The 18,858-nt window shown below is 38.6% G+C and overlaps 1 protein-coding gene across 1 annotated transcript in view; it reads left to right on the top strand.

Annotated features, from left to right (window-relative positions):
- Nucleotides 1–18,858, top strand: part of CDKAL1 (CDK5 regulatory subunit associated protein 1 like 1) — a 406,460-nt gene that overhangs the window by 257,949 nt on the left and 129,653 nt on the right. Inside the window, exon 8 of the mRNA XM_060244150.1 lies at nucleotides 2,829–2,995. Coding sequence (XP_060100133.1) covers nucleotides 2,829–2,995 — 167 coding nt within the window. The remainder of the gene's footprint in view (nucleotides 1–2,828; nucleotides 2,996–18,858) is intronic.

The raw sequence follows: 18,858 nt of genomic DNA, 5'->3' as shown, positions 1-18,858 counted from the left end.
ACTCTTTGTTTGTTTCCTTTAGGGTTTCAAACAATGGTCGCAAGGTGTCAGCCTCCACCATTAGTAGGTGGATTAGGGGGTGCATCTGTGAGGCTTACAAGGCAAGAGGTTTGGAGCCCCCGACAGGGGTGACAGCTCATTCCCTCAGAGGAACTGCCACGTCAGCAGCCTATAGGGCTTTTCCTTCTTTGGAGGTAGTGTGTAAGGCAGCGACCTGGAAGTCAGTTCACTCCTTTACTAAGCACTATAGGATCGATAAGGCGGCCTCGGCCGAGGCTGCGTTCGGTAGGAAGGTGCTCCAACACGTGGTCTCAGGACAAAGCTGATGTGCCCGCCCAGGGACTCGGCTTTTTTATGTCCCACGAATGAGGACTGGCCCACTCCTGGGACCCCTGGAGAACGGAAGATTCTATTCACTTACCGTGAAGTCTTCCTTCTCTGTGGTCCCGGAGTGGTCCAGTCCTACCCACCCAGTTGTGTGAGGGGGTATGGGCTTTGTCTGGAGACTTCGGAGTTGGAGGTGGACACTGTATTGGTTACTGGGTCCCTCGCTAGAGCCCCTTGTGGAAGGGTTCAGGATAAGCTCTGGAGGGAGGGGACGGTTTTGTTTCCCCAGAGATGTTCTCTCCTATTGTTCTTGGAGTTGTTATTAGGGAGGTAGGATAGCTGGCAGAAGAACTGACTGCTGAGGATCCAGCACCTCCCCTTCGGGTCAAGTTTGTTAAGCCCTGCAATGGAAGAGGAGGAGCTGAGATCCCACGAATGAGGACTGGACCACTCCGGGACCACAGAGAAGGAAGACTTCACGGTAAGTGAATAGAATCTTCCGTTCTAATAGGACACCAGATAGGGTTGTCAGACCCCCACTCTGGGTGGGGTTTCCCCTGATTTCAGGGGCTCCAACTTGCAGCCAGCTGGCTGGGCAGTAGAGAAAGCCCCACCGCCAAAAAGCCATCTCCCATGTCAACTTCATTGGTGTGATGACATCACATGGAAATGATGACATCATACTGATGATGTCACATGCAGCAATGTTTCCCCCCTTCCCCACTCCTGGAAGATTCCTTCTCAGCCACCCCACCCTGGCCGGGTAAGTAGACCTGGGCACCCTTGGGACAGATGAGCAGCTGTTGTCCTAAGGGTTTTTCTGCCAAATCCAGGCTCCAGATAATTGCAATATGGAAAGGGACAGATGCTCAGCCCAGGTCTCATACATCTGGTTCAGATGGTCTGAATTTCTTCCCTTCCTCACAACCATGGCCATGCCCAGGCACAGAGCTTACTAGGAACTTGGCAGAAGTTCTGTTCTTGTTGCTTTTTTGGGACTCAAAGGGGTAGGCAAACATTGTGCATGGCTGGCAAACTGTATTTTGCTTGGAGTTCACAGACTATGCAGGGCCATCTAATATAAACAAACTAAGTGCTAAAATAATGTGAATAATTGTATAAAATTATAAAATGATGATTCTTACAACATGTGGAACAAATTAGGTTTTTTTCTCAGTGTTTCAACAGACAAGGAAATATGATTTTAATGCAGTTTGTTATGCTGAAAACTGCATGGCTGACGATAACATATTACGTGATGGTTCTTTTCATATGCCAGTGTGGCTAGAAACCCTTGAAAATTTCTGTCTGTCTGTCTCTCTCTTGTATGCTTTTTCAAATCCTTACACTGCAGTTGCATAATGCTAATATTTCACTATTTGACTATTCATTCCCTGTAGAAGAATTAGGGTATTAAAGCAAGTGAATTTTGTACTGTTTTATTTATTTTGCAGCCAATGTATGTGGTATTTAGCTGAGTTTCATAACCAAAAGAAGTTGGCAAAATTACTTTTTTTGAGACATAATGAATGGGAAATTACACAAAGTAATGGTTTTGTGGTTTTGAGCAAATGCATTTCCGTGTATTCAGACTTTGTTTCGGTTGGTATTAAGATAATCTGTATTTCAAGGTAGACACAAATGAAATTCCCTCTCTATCCCATTTTCCTTATATTTTCAAGGGGAGGAGACTGCTAGAATGCTGTCTGAGTCTTCTGTTTACAGACATAGATTGGTGGAGTCTCCAAGTTTGTTCCTTGAAAAAGGAAGATGTTACCAACTTTGCATATTTGAGGCCCATATTCTTTTAAATTGCAAATGAAATGTTACTATTACCACTTTCTGCAGCCTTACTGATTCTCAAGTATTAATTGCTCAGTGGGACCATTCCTCCATGCTGCATTGATTGTCTCTCTAAGTGTGCCATTTTTAAATATATATATCCTTGTTAATACCATTTTACAGGCCACAAATGGCAACAGTGGCTTTGCTGTAAATGACAGTTGGTATAGTCAGCAGTTGACTTGCTGGAGCCCTCACTTACTTGGTCTTTTTACAGACCGTTAACTAGGCAATTAGTCTGCTAACCATTAACAGTTTTACCATGACTCTATTACTACTTGCTTGAGCAGCATTGCTCATAGAGTTTAATAAGCTGGATAGCCTGAGAGATGGGAGCACAGTCTCTTGCTCCTGTCTGAGTTGTATTAAAAAGGCGTCTTGCATTAGTCACTGGCTGTGAATGTTAATCACTCTACAGCAATAATTTACAGCATTGTTGTAGCACTCTGGTGCTCATAAAATGAACTTGGTAACCCACTACTACCCAAGGGATATGCCTGTCTTTCTCTGCAGTTGAAGACTCAGTCTGCCTGCATAATGGCTGGGCTTATGCAATACGGCATTTTCAAAAAGTGAACAGCTGTGTGATAAAACCACCAGCTCAAAAGCAGATTCATTAATTATCTCCCTTTCTCTCTTTCTCTCTCTCTTATTGACAGAAGGGGTATGCGAAATATGGCTGACCAGCGAAGACACAGGGGCTTATGGAAGAGACATTGGCACAGACCTCCCTACTCTCTTGTGGAAACTGGTTGAAGTGATCCCTGAGGGATCCATGCTAAGGCTTGGCATGACAAATCCGCCCTATATTTTGGAGCATCTGGAGGTAGGTTCAAAAGGAAAACTGTACATGTGACATAGATAAAAGGATTAAGCATGCCACATTTACATCCTGCGTGAAATAAAGACTAGCAGCTATAACTGTCATTCAATGTGGTTATAATTGTTGGTATTTCATGACTAATATTTATGAAAGAAGGGAGAGACTTCCAAGGTTGGAAAATGCCAAGCTGAATTGCTTCTCAGAAGGGGAGCAGGCTGGGGCTACTGTTTGGGGTAGTGGAGGGCAATTTAATGCCTACTGCCTACTTTTCTCATTCAGAGATCAGTCCAAGATGTGCACAGGAAAATCTGAGGAGATTTACCTTGGCTAAAAGAGAGTCCCGGGGGGGGGGGCTCCTTTGAGGGGTCTCCGGAGACGAGTTGCATATTCATCATCTGCAGAAGTTCCCAGAGTCATTTATTTGACATAAGCTCGACAGGATCCTAACCTTCTTTGAGACTGCTAAACATCTAAAGCTATACAAGACCGGTGTTGGATCTGGATAACTGCAGAAAAAGGTACTGATGACTATCTTCATTTCGGGACTATTTAAAGTTAAACAAAATAAAATCAGAAGGTGGGAAATAGAGATTCAGAAAGCTTGGAAGAAGAAGGGGAGAAGGGGTGAAATTTGAACTTTGTAAATTTAAAGGACAGTGCTAAAAAGTGGAAAGGAATTTATTGTTTGTCTACTTGCGGTTTTTGTGAAAAAGCCGCATCATCACAGATTTGCAGCTTCACAGTCAACACAGGAAATACATCAGACATCGCAAGATCTTTTTACCAGTGAAAACGGGATTTGGTGGCAAGAAAAGCAGGAAGTGTCGGATGGAAAAGGGAAATCATTGAAGCAGTTAGCCTACTCTAGGACTATAATATCATAGAAAAACATCGGCGGCCATTGTTAGGAGGTCAATATTTAAACAAAGGTTTTTAAGTGTTCGTGACATTAAAAATTGGTGAAGCTGACAGAGGTGATAATTATAAGGTTAAATACTATTGGACGTTATCGCTGATAATTATTTTAGAAGCCTTTTGAAGGAAAATTTTTTTGAAGGGAAGCAGAAAGTTGTGACCGCTATTTTGGAAGAAATAAAAACTTTAAAAATTAATATCTGAGCCCAGGAGGCTCTGAGGACGGCGAAATTAGGCTTATTGAAAAGGGCGAGTCTGATAGTTTAAATTTAATTTGGAGAGGTCAAAATTTTCGGTGTTTTTTTAAAATGTCAGAGCATAAATTAACCCGTGCACGGACTGCCTCAATGGAGAAAATGCAAGAGCAATTAGAAGCAATGGAAGCCAGGATTATGAAAGGGGTGAGAGACATGATAACTGCTTCTAAAAAAGAAATTAGAAAAGACATTGAAGAGCTAAGGAAAGAAGATCTCAGAAATGAGACTGTGGTAACATCAAAGAAAGTGCAAGAGGTAGAAGAGAGAGTGAAAGTACATGATTCCACCTTGCTAAAAATGCAAGAAAAGGTGGCAGTTCATGACTGCAAATTGATGGAAACTCAGATACATCTGAGAGGAGTACCTGAGGATGAAGAGACTGATATGAAAGGATATATAATAAGAATAATTGCAGAATTTTTGGAGGAAGATCCTGAAGGAACTAGAAGCATGTATGACTATATGTATAGAGTGAACTCACTATATGCCAAGAAAAATAATCTACCAAGAGATGTGGTTATAAGATAATATGACAAAAGAAATGGTGGGGAAATCTTGAATAAAAATTTTGAAAAGACATTGATAGTGAGAGGCAGCAGAGTAAGAATCATGAAAGAATTGCTGAGACAAGTGATAAATGACAGAAAAGCATACAAAAAATTTACAGAAAAACTACGTGACAATGAAATGAGGTATAGATGGATAATACCTGAAGGTGTGAGCTTTGAGATGCAAGGAAAAAGGATTACAATTACAAGCACACAGGAACTGCGTAGGTTTTATAAAGAACATAAAGAATTTGCACCATGATGGATTACATTCACCACAAAAAAGAAAGGCAACGTTTCATTGGATTAAAAAGCAAAATTGTAATATAGTTTGTTTACAAGAAGTGTATATCAAACAAAAGGATTACAAATTTTTATGGAATAAACAACTGGGACTAGAATTTTATTCATTAGCTGAACAGAAGAAAAGGGGAGTGATTTTCTATATTAAACAAGAATTGGAGCCGATATTAGTGTTTAAAGATAAAGATGGAAGATTTGTAGCGGTAGAAATAATATTAAATGCAAAAAAAAACCCCGTTATTATTGGGACTGTATGCACCAAATGGAGCAAAGGATGCTTTTTTAAAAAGACATTATACAACAATTTGATGAACTGACTTATGACCAAGTTTTGATAATGGGGGACTTTAATGGTACAATTAAGAACTCAATGGATAGGTCTGGGGGTAAAAAAAAATAATAAGGAAAATTGCCAAAGTCTTTTCTTGAATTGGCCAAACAAGAAAATTTGGAGGATATATGGAGGAAATTTAATCCTGAAGTGCGGGACTATACCTTTTTTTCAGCAAGACATAAAACTTTTTCCAGAATTGACATGTTGTGGGGCACTAAAGACTTAGGCCTTATAATAAAGAAAATAGAGATTTTACCTAAAATTGTGGCTGACCATAACCCAATAATGTGGATTACAAAATTGTCTAAGAAGTTGAGAAGATGGAGATTGCATGAAGATTTACTACAGAATAAAGATATAGTGACATCTCTAGAAAATGAAACTTAAGCTTTCTTCCAAATAAACGATAAAGAGGATGTAGAATTTCAGACGGTCTGGGATGCTTATAAAGCAGTAATGAGATGAATATTGATTACATTGAATAACAAAGATAAGAGGGCAAAAGAGATGTTGGACATTCAAAATGAAATAAAGTAAAAAGAAGGGGAACTGAGAAAAAGGCCAGGGAAAAAGAAAATTATAAGGGAGATTACAATACTACAAACGCAAATGAGACATTTGTTAAATAAAGAACTGGAATGGAATCTAAAAAGATTGCAGCAGAAATCTTTCGAGGGAGCAAACAAACCTGGAAAATATTTGGCCTGGCAACTGAAGAAAAAGAGAGAAAGTAAAATTATTAATAAAATTGTGGTGGATGGAAGAGAGGTGGTAGATCAAGAAGGAATAAAAAGAGAATTCTTTAAGTATTATGCCAAGTTATTTAAAGGTGTTAAAATAAGGAAAGAAAAGATGGATGAGTACTTACAAAAGGTAAAAATAGCACCCTTAGCAGAAAATATGCAAAAAGTTTTGAACGATCCAATTGAAAAAATAGAAATTGAAGCAGCAATTAATGCAATGGAAAATGGAAAAGCACCTGGGCCAGATGAATATACAGCTAGATTTTTTAAAACCCTCAAAGAGGAATTAATCCCAAAACTTCAGAAATTGATGAATATGATAAGAGCAAAAGGGAAAATACCAAATACGTGGAAGGAAGCTGTTATTTCGTTGATTCCAAAGGAAGATAGAGATGTTACGAACATAAAAAATTATAGACCAATTTCATTATTAAATAATGACTATAAAATATATACAAGAATCTTGGCAGAACAGTTTAAACAATATTTGATAAACTTTATAAAGGAAGATCAAGCGGGGTTTCTTCCCAAAAGGCAAATAAGGGACAATATCAGAATTGTTGTAAATATTGTAGAATATTATGAAAGACATCCAGAAAAGGAAGTAGCATTATTCTTTGCGGATGCAGAGAAAGCATTTGACAATTTAAATTGGGATTTTATGTTTGCAGTAATGGAGAAAATGGAGCTGGGAGAAAGCTTTATAAGAAAGATAAAAGCAATATGTACTGAATAACATGCAAGGTTATGTATAAATGCTGATCTTACAGAAGACATGATAATTAGGTACAAGACAAGATAAAGGTACAAGACAAGGTTGTCCACTTTTCCCACTGTTGCTTATAATGACTCTTGAAATATTACTGATGCAAATTTAAAAAGATAAAGAAATAGAAGGATTAAAAGTAAAAGGATTTACTTACAAATACAGAGCATTTGCAGATGATATAATGTTTATATGAAAACCCCATACAAGTCACCCCTTTGTTGTTAGCCAAAATACAAGAATATGGGGAGTTGGCGGGACTTTGTATTAACAAAGAAAAATCAAAACTTCTATGTAAAAATATGCAAATAAATAAGCAACAAGAATTGCAGTGGCTACTGGGCTGTGAAGTTACTCCAAGGTAAAATATTTGGATGTGGAGATAACAATGAAGAATATTGATTTCTTCAAAAATAATTATGAGAAGCTATGGCGTAAAATGGATGAAGATATGTTAAAGTGGAATAAACTTAATTTGTCGCTGTTGGGTAGAATAGCCGCAATTAAAATGAATATTCTACCAAGAATAATGTATTTGTTTCAAACTATTCCGATTGTGAAAGACAGTAAACAATTTAATAGATGGCAAAGAAAAATTTCAGAGTTTGTGTGGGCGGGGAAGAAACCAAGAATTAAAATGAAAATTTTAACAGATGCAAAAGAGAGAGGTGGATTTCAATTACCAGACTTAAAATTATATCATGAAGCAATTTGCTTAGTATGGATAAAAGAATGGATAATGTTGTTAAACAAAAAACTCTTAGCGTTGGAAGGTCATGGAAATAAATTTGGCTGGCACGTTTATATGTATTATGAGGGGGAAAAGATAGACAGCTTTTTCTCTCACCATTATATAAGAAACAGCTTGCTAAATACATGGATGAAATATAAGAAATATGGAGATGAGAGAAAACCGTTATGGATAGTGCCAGCAGAAGTGATAAAAATGACAGCTGAGACGGGTGAAGAAAAGTGGTTGTCATATAATCAACTATTAAAAATACAAAGTGGCAAAATATAATTGAAAACTGCTGAAGAGCTGAGTAATAAATATGATTGGTTTCAAATGCAACAAATAAAGAGCCTGGTGGAGAATGACATTAAAACTGAAGGAATAAGAAAAGAGCAAACAGAAATGGAAAAAGTTCTGCTTGGATACAACGAAAAATTAATTTCAAAATTATATAAATTACTTTTAAAATGGTCTACAGAAGATGAAGTAGTGAAATTTCAAATGATTAAGTGGGCAATTAATGTAAATAAAAAAATACAGATGGAAACTTGGGAATATTTGTGGAAGAACTCTATGAAGCTTTCGATGTATCATAGTATTAAAAACTGTTTTAAAATGATGTATGGATGGTATATGACTCCTAAGAAATAGGCAAAGATGAATAATAAGATGCCAGACAGATGTTGAAAATGTAAAAAAACATGAAGGTTCTTTCTACATATGTGGTGTACTTGTGAAAGAGCAAAAAAGTATTGGCAGATGATTCAACAAGAAATTTCTAGGATCTTGGGATATGAATTTAAGAAAGTTGCAGAGACTTTTCTGTTGGGATTACAAATGGAAACATTTCCAAAAGGAGATAGAACTATAATTTGGTACTTGCTTTCAGCTGCTACGACATTATATGCTCAGTTGTGGAAGCAAGAAAAAATACCAGAGAAATGGGATTGGATTGTAAAAGTTATGACATGGAGTGAAATTGACAAATTAACAAGAATTTTAAGAGACTATGATTTAGAAGTTTTTATAAGATGGAGTGGAAAAAGTTCAGAAGATATGTAGAAAAAGAGTGGAAAATAAAAGGACATTGGACAATTTTTGATAATGATTACGTCTTAGAAAAAAGAAGAATATTAATTTTTGTTTTTATTAGTTAAGGGTACCTTTAAACATTAGTACTTTAAGTAAATAACACTGGCGGGGGTCAAGTAACGGGGGGAGGGGTAGGTAGAAAGTAATATATGGGATAGATAAAAGAAGTTATTAATGATGCAAGAAATATAATTTGTTACCATATGTTACCAAATAAAATTGTTTTAACTCGTAACATTTATGAAAGAAGGGGAAGGTGGCCGTTAATTATCTTATTTGCCAAGAAAAATGCGAGAACATAAGCCTGCAACTGTTAACATGTATCTTTAAGATATGAACTATGAATGTAAATCTTTAAGATATGATATTGAAGTGCTAATTTATGGGTAATATAGGATCTTTTCCAATGAACCCCAAGCATAAACAGGTGATTGTTTCATATTATACACAAAGAAATATTTTGTATTGCCGACATCCGCTTCTGCTGCCAAGTTTGCTTCTTCTCCTGTACTGGCAATATAAAGCTATCATCCCTTCCTCACAGATATACATACAGTAGCCAGGTGACTGTGAACTACTCTTTGTCTCCTTAAGACTTGTAGTAGCCGAAGCACATATTGACTTTATCATAGATAAACATTGTAGCTTGGGACAGTTAGGACAGGGGTGTTGAACATGCAGTTTGGGGGATGAATCAGGCCCCTGGAGGGCTCCTATCCGTCCCCCGAACCACTGGCTAACTGTTGGGACACCCCTAACTGTTGGGAGGTTTTACTTTAGCTTTATGCAATTATGAATGCCTTCCAAGAAATTTTGATAGGGTTTTGTTTTGTTTTCTTTAGGGTGTGGGGGGGGGTAGTGCTGCTAGAAGGTGCTGATCAGATTTACTTAGCATGGTAATTTAATTCTGTGTCAGACAGTAGCAGCAGGATGCTAGCAGTACAGACTGTATGTTTTAAATTAGAAGTCTGTAAGTCTGGAGCAAGTATTTCAAAAAAGTTTGAGTGTGTTATACATTTAAATGATAGTGAAATATTTGCCCTGATGTGACCTCAGTCAGTGCTTTACAAACTGAAAGAAAAACATCCCCAGATGACTCTTGCCCAGTCAAGTCCTGTGATCCCTAACATAGCATTTTGGGTGGTCAAAAATATCTCCTCCTCCTTTGGTCACCATGGAAGAACTGATTGGACCTAATCCAATATGTGTGTCTCTTGATCCTATTTCTGCACACCATTTCTGGGTTGTTTCTAAGTGCTCTGATTGCTTCCTAGTACAGGAAGTCCGTGCTATAGTGATTGACATGGATCAGATAGAGCATATCTCCTCCAGTCTTCATAACACCACCCAAGACTCTTACTTTCAAAGGAATGGCATAGGGGGAGGGTTTTATGTCAATCAATCAATCAACATTTTATTTATATCCCGCCCTCCCCGCCAAAGCAGGCTCAGGGCGGCTAACAACATCAATACAGTAATTATACAATAAATATTTTAAAACAATAGCTAGTTTAACAGTTTAATTTAAGATTCTAAAATTACTAAAATTAACATTCTGGTGCTATTTCAGCAGATGGTGAAAATCACTTAGGCAAGTCTTTAGGCAAGTGTGCTGCTTGGACCACATCTGTGAACAATAATCTCCTCTTCAGGATTAACTATCAGCGGCTTAAACAGGCTAATTCTCTGTCTTCTTTCCCAGTAGCACAGATGTAATTTTTGTTTGCCTTGGGCACTAGTTTCTAGAGGACAGTTTGTTGTTGTTCAATCGCACAGTTGAGTCTGACTTTTTGTGACCCCATGGACAAGTCACGCCAGGCCCTCCTGTCTTCCACCATCCTCTGAAGTCTGCTCAAATTTGTGTTTGTTACATCAGTAACGCTGTCTAGCCATCTCATCTTTTGCCATCCCCTTCTTCTTTTGCCTTCTGTCCTTCCCAGCATCAGGATCTTCTCCAGTGAGTGCTCCCTTCTCATTTGGTGTCCAAAGTATTTGAGCTTCAGCTTCAGCATCTGACCTTCCAGGGAACAGTAATCTTGCTTTAACTTTGTCAGGCGGGTTCTCAGCCACCCCCACTTTTTTGGGAGAGGGGGATACAAATTAGCATTTTGTGACAAAACTGGTAAACATCGTTTCTGTGAGAGGCCCATTTCACTGCCTACTGGCAAAGCCCACCTAGTTCATTATTAGATGCAGTAACATAAAATGGTTTAATTACATGATATTTTGTCTTCTTTATTTCAAGCTTCTTGCCTTATTGATAAAATTAATAGATTGGTAAAAGTTTTGCATTTGAAAGCTGGCCTGCCCGTTTTCTCCTAGTCCAAATAGTAATGCTAGCAACCTGAGCTAAGACTTGTAGAGGCCACTGATGTCTATTTGGGCTAGCGCAGTTTTGAAAAACCTCAAAACCTTGTACCAAGGGGACCAGATGAGTTAGAGAAATCATATGAGTAATGACTATTTTTATGGGAAGAGTCCATGTCTCAATAGTAAAGCATCTGCTTTCCATCCAGAAGGTGCCAGGTTCAATTCCCCAGTATCCCCAGTTTAAAGAACTGGGCAGTAGCTGATGTGAAATACCTCTGCCTGAGATCTTAAAGAGCTGCTTCCCGTCAGAATAGACAATACAAACCTTGATGGACCAGAGATCGGATTCCGTAAAAGGCAGCTTCATGTGTGTCATGTGACTGTCTCCTTAAGATTTCTGGGTCCTTACACAAAAGAGACACTTTTTAATTCCAATTAGAGGTAACAGGATATGGCAAGCATAGGTGGCAATGGATTTGCTCAAAACTATCAAGTGGTGGTAAGAAAGGTGGAAATAATTATGAGACTTCTTTGTGGTCCTAACGGCACCAGGTAATGGCACCAGGAAGTGAAAGAAAAACTGAACACATAACCCAAACAAGCATATGAGATGTGTGGGATAAAACAAGCCAAGGGGGATGGTCACCAGAAAATGAAAAATTGTGACCACACACCCCAAAGGTAATCAGTGTCCACTTAATCACCAAAATAAAGCAGGACCCAGAGCAAGACAGGGAATCCTGAAACCCTCGCTAAGGGCTCAGCAGATGAACCACATGAGGGGGGACCATCTGCTAAGAAAAAAAAGACTACCACCCAAAAAATGGGAGGGGAGAAAGTATTGGTGCCAGGAAAAAATAAAAGATTCACCAGGCAAGTACCGGCAACCCCTTAAACTTGACCCAGCGGGAGTGTAGGCAAAGGGCCCTGAGGAGGCAGCTGCCTCCGTGCTCAGTACCTAGCTACCAAGTCCTTTTATCACCACCGGGAAACCTAATGGGAGGAACACGCACTCCTTTTCCCTTCCCCACACTTAGCCCTGTGGCCATAAAACAACTATTTGATAAGTCTGTGGCTGTGGTTTCTAGTGTGAATAGAGTGCCTGGTTGCTTTCTCAGTATCTTATTCTGAACAATGGCCCTAGAGTGCAGATTTATTTTTTAAAAATGCTCACAATGGGGCTATGTACCAATACAGAGGATCTTTCTGAAAACCTAAGATAATGACTTGTGTTTTATATAGTTACGTAGATTTAACTGCAAGCATCTCTGAATATGTAGCATAGAAGTATCCTAAATCAATCAATCAATGGATTAATAAGAATAAATCAGCAGGTTACCGCAAAAATCCCAAAATCACTAACAAAAAAAATTAAGAGGGGACTTAAAATACTCCTCAAATGGAGAATGCTGACCAAGGTCTCATGGAATCTTGCAAAATCACGTTATCATCATTGGGTAAACAGTACTGTGCTTTATGAAATAAAATAACCATCATGCTCGTGTTTGAAATATAGAACCTGTGCTTGAGCAGGGTACTATTCATTCATTAATACCTGGAGAAAAATTTCAACATAAAACAGGTCACATGTACATCTACACTCCTTTTGACCTTGCTACCAGAGGAAAGGAATAAGTAAAATGGACGACACCTCTATTTATGTCCTTCATTGAATGTCTGATTCTAAAAGATGCCATTCTTTTTGGAAACAGATTGGTTCATTAGAACTGTCATGCTCGAATAAACAACGTACAACGTGATTCATTTGCAATTTTCATCCCAGAGTGGGGGGGGGGCAACATGAGCCCATCTGAGACTGACATTTCCCCCTGAAAAGTAACAAATGTGCAGGCAACTTATTCCTCTATTTACTCTTTTACAGAACAATCCTAAGCAGATCTACTCTGAATTCTAGTAAGGTCTATTCAATGGGTCTTACTCCCATGAAAGTGATTTTAGGATTGCATGGTTAGTTGCACTTCAAGCTGACACTGGGCTGCTGTTCATATTCATTTCCAGCTGTCTGCAAACATTCAAGCTTGTCTCAGTTCTTTTGTAAGATCTCAGCAACTCTCCTATGTTTAGGGCACAACCCTCTCCTCTTACCATGATCTGAGATTGAATGTTCTGATCAAGTACACCCTATGGCCCATAGACCATTTTATTGGATATTCAAGCTGCCCTGGGACTGAGCTTGTCAACAGAAGTCTTTATAACAGAGGTCCAGCTATTAAGTAGGCAATAAGCCCCTTGCAATTAATTTAGATAATTCGTTTGCAAAAGGATTGAGGTACTGAAAAATTGCAGATAGCACTTTCAGAACATGTTACTACTAATGAACCAAATTCCTGTTTAGAGGTAATAAGAATTATAGATTAAAGCACAACTCTTGATGAAGGTAGAATAGTTCAGATCTAAAGTAGATCTGAGACCTTGCTGGCAATGCCTAGCTGAGGTTAATGGTACTATAGGAAACTGAACCTGCTAAATACTTCCATTTTAGCATAAATTAGCTTTATGAGTGGAAAAAACAAAATACATAGGTTTTGATTTTATCAAGTTTCAATTTGTGGGTCCAAGTTTCTGTGTAGAGTTTGAGCCTAGCTTTTACTCAGATTTTTTTTTAACTTGGTAAACTAGTTTTACTATTTTTTTTAACTTGGTAAAGCTAGTTTTTAGTTACAAACATTGCTCATTAGCTTCTTGTTTGTCATTGAATGGCCTATACTTGAATGAACTTTATTACAGTCATAGACCAATATAAAAACTGCGACACATCATATAAAACCCTCTTAAAATACCTAAGATAGTATAAAATACCCTTCTAAAAAAACATAAAATACTTGAACATTTCCCCACCTATACAATCCAAGATAACTAAAATATAATTTAACCGATTTTAAAATTCAAGTCAGTTCCAATTTATATAAATCCTTTAAATCAGAGTATATAAAAACATTTATAAACTAAAATTCCAAGAGGTCATACAAGACATGCAGTTTCTTGTTTCTTAGTATGGAACTTCACAAGATAATGGCAAAATTTGGCTACCTGTCTAGAGATAGTTGGACTTGCATCCACCAAAAGTTTCTCCAAACATGCCTCATCCGCGTCTGCCATTGGTTTAACTACAAACGGGGAAACAAACCTATCCCTCTGTACTTGGTGGAAAGGGCATCGAAAAAACATATGGGTCATCGACTCCACCTCTCCCATAACACAAGGACAGCATCGGTCTTCATACGGGACTTTTCTATATTTCCCTTCTAGCACCTTTGAGGGCATGGCTGCACATCGAGCCAACGTAAAGGCTCTTCTGTGGGCTGGTATCTCCAAATAAAAAAAGTACTTGGCCGTCCTCATAACATATTTGGTCTCAGTAGCTGCTAAAAAAGAGGGGGCCTGTTCTAGATCCCTTTGTCTCTCTATATCGCAGATTCTTTGTTTGATAATACTTTTTGCTTTGGCATAGCTCTGCGCCAAGAGGTCTTCAAGTGAGAATCCTATACTTTCTAAGTTGCTTCTGACCAATTGCAGCCACCTTGGCCTATAGGGGTCTTGAGTTATTAAAGGGAAGAGGCCTTTTTTGTTTTTATGGATCCTTAGCCATTGATATGCCGAAGATAACATAATTCTGGCCTCAATTCTCATTTGCCCAGTTTCTAAACGCAAAAGGGCATTTGACACACCTGGCGGAAGCTGCAAAACGTTACGAAGAAATTTAGATTGCACTTTCTCGAGAGCCTTCAGTTTTTTAGCCGAAATGCCCAGGTTAATACCATAGAGCAATTGTGTTAACTCTTTGTATTGGAACAGTTTCAGTGCTGCCGGAACATAGAAGGCCCCCTTAGAGCGAAAAAATCTCAGGATAGCGTACATTGTTTTCTTAGCTTTCTCCACCCTCATATTACAATGTTCAGTATAGGCACCTGTATTCTGAATTACCATTCCCAAATAAGTAAATTTTGTTACTTGTTCTATTTTTTTCCCTTTCATAGTCCAATACCTCTTCTTGGCTTTTTTGCCAAATGCCATCACTTTTGTTTTTTCAAAGTTTATTACCAACCGTTCATTTTCGCAGTACTTAACAAAGCTGTCTAATGCTCTCCGCAACCCAATAGGTGTTCTAGATAACAGTACCACATCGTCTGCATATAGCAGTACTGAAAGATGGCGAAGAGCCAGCTTTGGGGGGTGAAATTTAGTATCAGTCATATGTTCCACCATATCACTGATATAGTAGTTAAATAGGATGGGGGCCAAAAGGCAACCCTGTCTTACACCCTTCTGAGTTTTTATTGGTTCTGTAAGTAATCCCTGCATATTACATCTCACTCTAAGAAATGATTCTTCATGGATTCCACGAATAAGAAATAGCAGCCTTTTATCAATATTAGAAGCCTATACTTGTTCATTCCTCTCCACTAGTGATGATACATGTAACCAGGGCTTTTTTTGTAGCAGGAACTCCTTTGCCTATTAGGCCACACCCCTCTGATGTAGCCAATCCTCCAGGAGCTTACAGGGCTCTTGTTACAGGGCCTACTGTAAGCTCCAGGAGGCTTAGCTACATTAGGGGTGTGTGGCCTAATATGCAAAGGAGTTCCTGCTACAAAAAAGTCCTGCATGTAACAAATAGCTAGTAACTCTTGGGACATTCTGCCTTCAGTTCAGTTTCCAAGGTTGTTCGATGGCTTCGAGTACATGACAAAGCTGCATTATATCAAGTCTACGTAGCGCAGATCTGTGTCTGTTCCAAGAGCAAAGGCCCTCCGGAATCTTGGGCACAGATCCTTTCAAATCCTTAAATTCTTGAACATGAGATTCCAGGAACTGAACTAGAGACCTGCTGCATCCAGGACATGCAATCTACCATTGAGCCATGGCTCCTCCTGTAAGCTCATACGGTTTTCTATTGAGCAGCCTATTAACTAATGGAGTCCTTTTAAACGCGGTTCCTTATTCTCTCCTTACCATCACGAGTGGAACACTTAAGAAATTAAAGACTTCACCCTTGTCTTCAGTAAGTCTATTTTGAAGAGGCTATCATTCTCTCAGACTTTTGAGAGACTTTGTGGGAAAATCTCGAGTATTGAATATTCAGGGTTCCTTGATTCTGTTTTTGTTTAAGTTTCACTAAAAACACATATTACATGCTTCATTTGAAAGTTTCATTGCTTCTGGTGGTTGTCTCGTATAGCTATATTTTCCAGGATCAGAATTTATGAGCTAATCAGAACACCAGAATCTGGGCAATGGCTGTGCTTTTGTAGTTACTAGAAGATCCCTGTCTTGTTGCGTCCGCTGTTGCTAAAGTCTGTTTATAGAAGTCTGTTTATAGAAGTATAATAAAAATTTAAAATTTTGTAGAATTGCATGCTGCAGAGAAACATGCTAACACACTCAGTAGTTGTGGGTTTAAGTTCCCAGATGTTTCATATAGCCATGCTTTTGGACATTGTAAGGTCAATGAACAATGAAATGTTTACCTGCACAGAGAAGGGGCTCACTTTATCACTAATTTAAAGTAGCATTATTATAGTGTTAAATCTATTGGAATATTGTCTGATCACAAAATTGGAATCTATCCAAAATATTTTTAAAGGAGAATCCTGGCTCTACCCAGAGGTACCCCTGCAGCTTTGATGTGAGCAGAACTCGGTTTGCGCTCCATTAGTGCCTGTGTCCATGTAGCCTTGATATGATTTTGGAGAAAGCAATGACACCACCAATCTACTTTGCAGGCAGTGTTATGAGATGATGTTGCAAAATCTTGCTGTCTGGATACCTGCTATAACAACATCCTCCATTGCTACTTCATACCAGAAGACACCCAACGTGTCCCTAGGGCTAGTTCTGCTTTTTATTCTCTCAAATACTGATTCAATTGTTTCCTATAGAGCGTCACTTTTTGCTGTAGGAGCCAAGAAAATACAGGCTAGCGTTGCATCCAAAGAAGGCAATGTTTTTATTCAATTAGTACTTTTTGGTTTAATATTTGTGATTATTTGTAATTATGTTGTATGTGCCTTTAGCCACAAACAATAAACTTTATCATACCATGTTGATCTATGCAGCCTATTTCACTCCTGCTTTGGACACCATTAGTGTTAACCTATTAAATATTTTCACAATTTTTTTCTGTCTGTGTGGCACCTTGGTGTGATGGTGTGTGCTTAAGCCTGTATTTTTTAAAAGGCTGTTCACACCTGCCAGTGCCTTTTTAAATGCTTAATTTCACATGATGAGATGCATAGTCTTCCATGTCACCTGTCAAAATGAGTCTAGTTCAGACTCCTCCATATGCCATCTGTGGGTTTTATCTTCATTATTAATTCAGAATGTTTCAATGATACACCAGCCATTGAAAAGGAGCCGGTTTTTTGTGTGTGTGTTTTCCCCTCTGAATGCACGCAGAATGCCAAGAGTGCTGCAAGTTACAATAGAATTTCTTTGCTCTTTCTCTTTGATTCTTCATGTCAACTCAGCATTTTTGTTCCCTAGCCTCATTAAAGCTGATACTCTGCAGATGGCCTCCCCCAAACATGCCCTAACACGGCACCTTAAAATGCATTGCAGTACAACAGCTAATCTGCTTTCTCTCCATTAGTAAACTCTTTAAGTATTGTTAATATTCCACACAATCAGGTTGTCAGTAAAGACATAAATATTCTCATATTAGCAGAAACTTGCCATCTTTGAGACATATTTTCAGCTGGCTGCAAGCTTCAGCACAATTTTATTCTTTCAGTGCTATCAAGTGCTGTGCTATCTTATTTTTCCCTTTTGGCCTTTATAGTCTTCTCTTGATTTTTGTCCTGTACGTCAAATGAAGAGCCAGGAGTACAATTTCATAAGATCAAATAAGATAGACTTTCTGTGCACATCCTTTTGGGCCACAGGTGGAGGATCTCATGTTTGAGCACTCCCTTGTCAAAAAACCTGACTGTGGTAAACCGGCACAATGGTGATTTCGCTTAGCCTTCTTTCTGACATGCTTGTTTTCTGTATGCAGAGTATTTTTCCTTAACGGGGAGCATCCAGATTTATGATCTCCATCACCACCATCTGCAGGATGAAGTGACATGGCACCAGGAGACTTTGTACTGCTTAATAGATTCAATTTTGCTTTTAACATGAAGCTTCTGGGCTGGGGCTATGGCATTTTCCCTCTGATCTGCATAGGGCTCCTACAAAAATCTGACATGAAATAAAAGTTTAATACCAGTGATCTATTTTGGTTTTCATAAACCATTTGGAATATTTCTCACAGTCACATCTTTTAATTTCTAAGACTTGAGAGGCGTACTCTGTCTTTGCCATTAGTCCCATCCTAAAGACTGGGTTACAGCTGCAGACACAGCAAAAATGACTGCAATGTGATTGTGTGAAAACTGCATCCTCATGTACTCTTGGAAGAATTTGTGAACTCGGAAGTCACAGAAATTTAAAAGTAAAGAAGAAAAGCCAGTATCCAGAAATTGTTATTGATGAGTTGTGTTGTTGTTGTTGATTGGCCTAGAGCCGCAATAAACTGACTGACTGACTGACAGTATCCAGAAAGCAGTAAAAACTTGCAGAATAAGTCCTTTAAAATATTCAAAGTATCAAAGTAGTATTGAGAATAAGGTGCCATTAATCTTTTTTCCCTAACTGACCTCTTGATTCTACTAGGAACTCTTTAGGTAACCTTAGATGAGCCTCTCCCCCATCCCCCCACTAGATGTAACCATAGCAGTGTTCCTGTTCCCCACTAGCAGTGTGGTTTCCTGTTGTTTCTTCCACCAGTTTTTAAAGCCAGAAACGAATCATCCTACAACTTGCCATCCCGTTTGTGTAATCATTCTGCCTTTCCCTTGCTGGTC

Source organism: Heteronotia binoei, chromosome 7, assembly GCF_032191835.1.
Source record: "Heteronotia binoei isolate CCM8104 ecotype False Entrance Well chromosome 7, APGP_CSIRO_Hbin_v1, whole genome shotgun sequence".
Classification (NCBI taxonomy): domain Eukaryota; kingdom Metazoa; phylum Chordata; class Lepidosauria; order Squamata; family Gekkonidae; genus Heteronotia; species Heteronotia binoei.
This window is presented reverse-complemented; position numbering and strand designations above follow the sequence as displayed.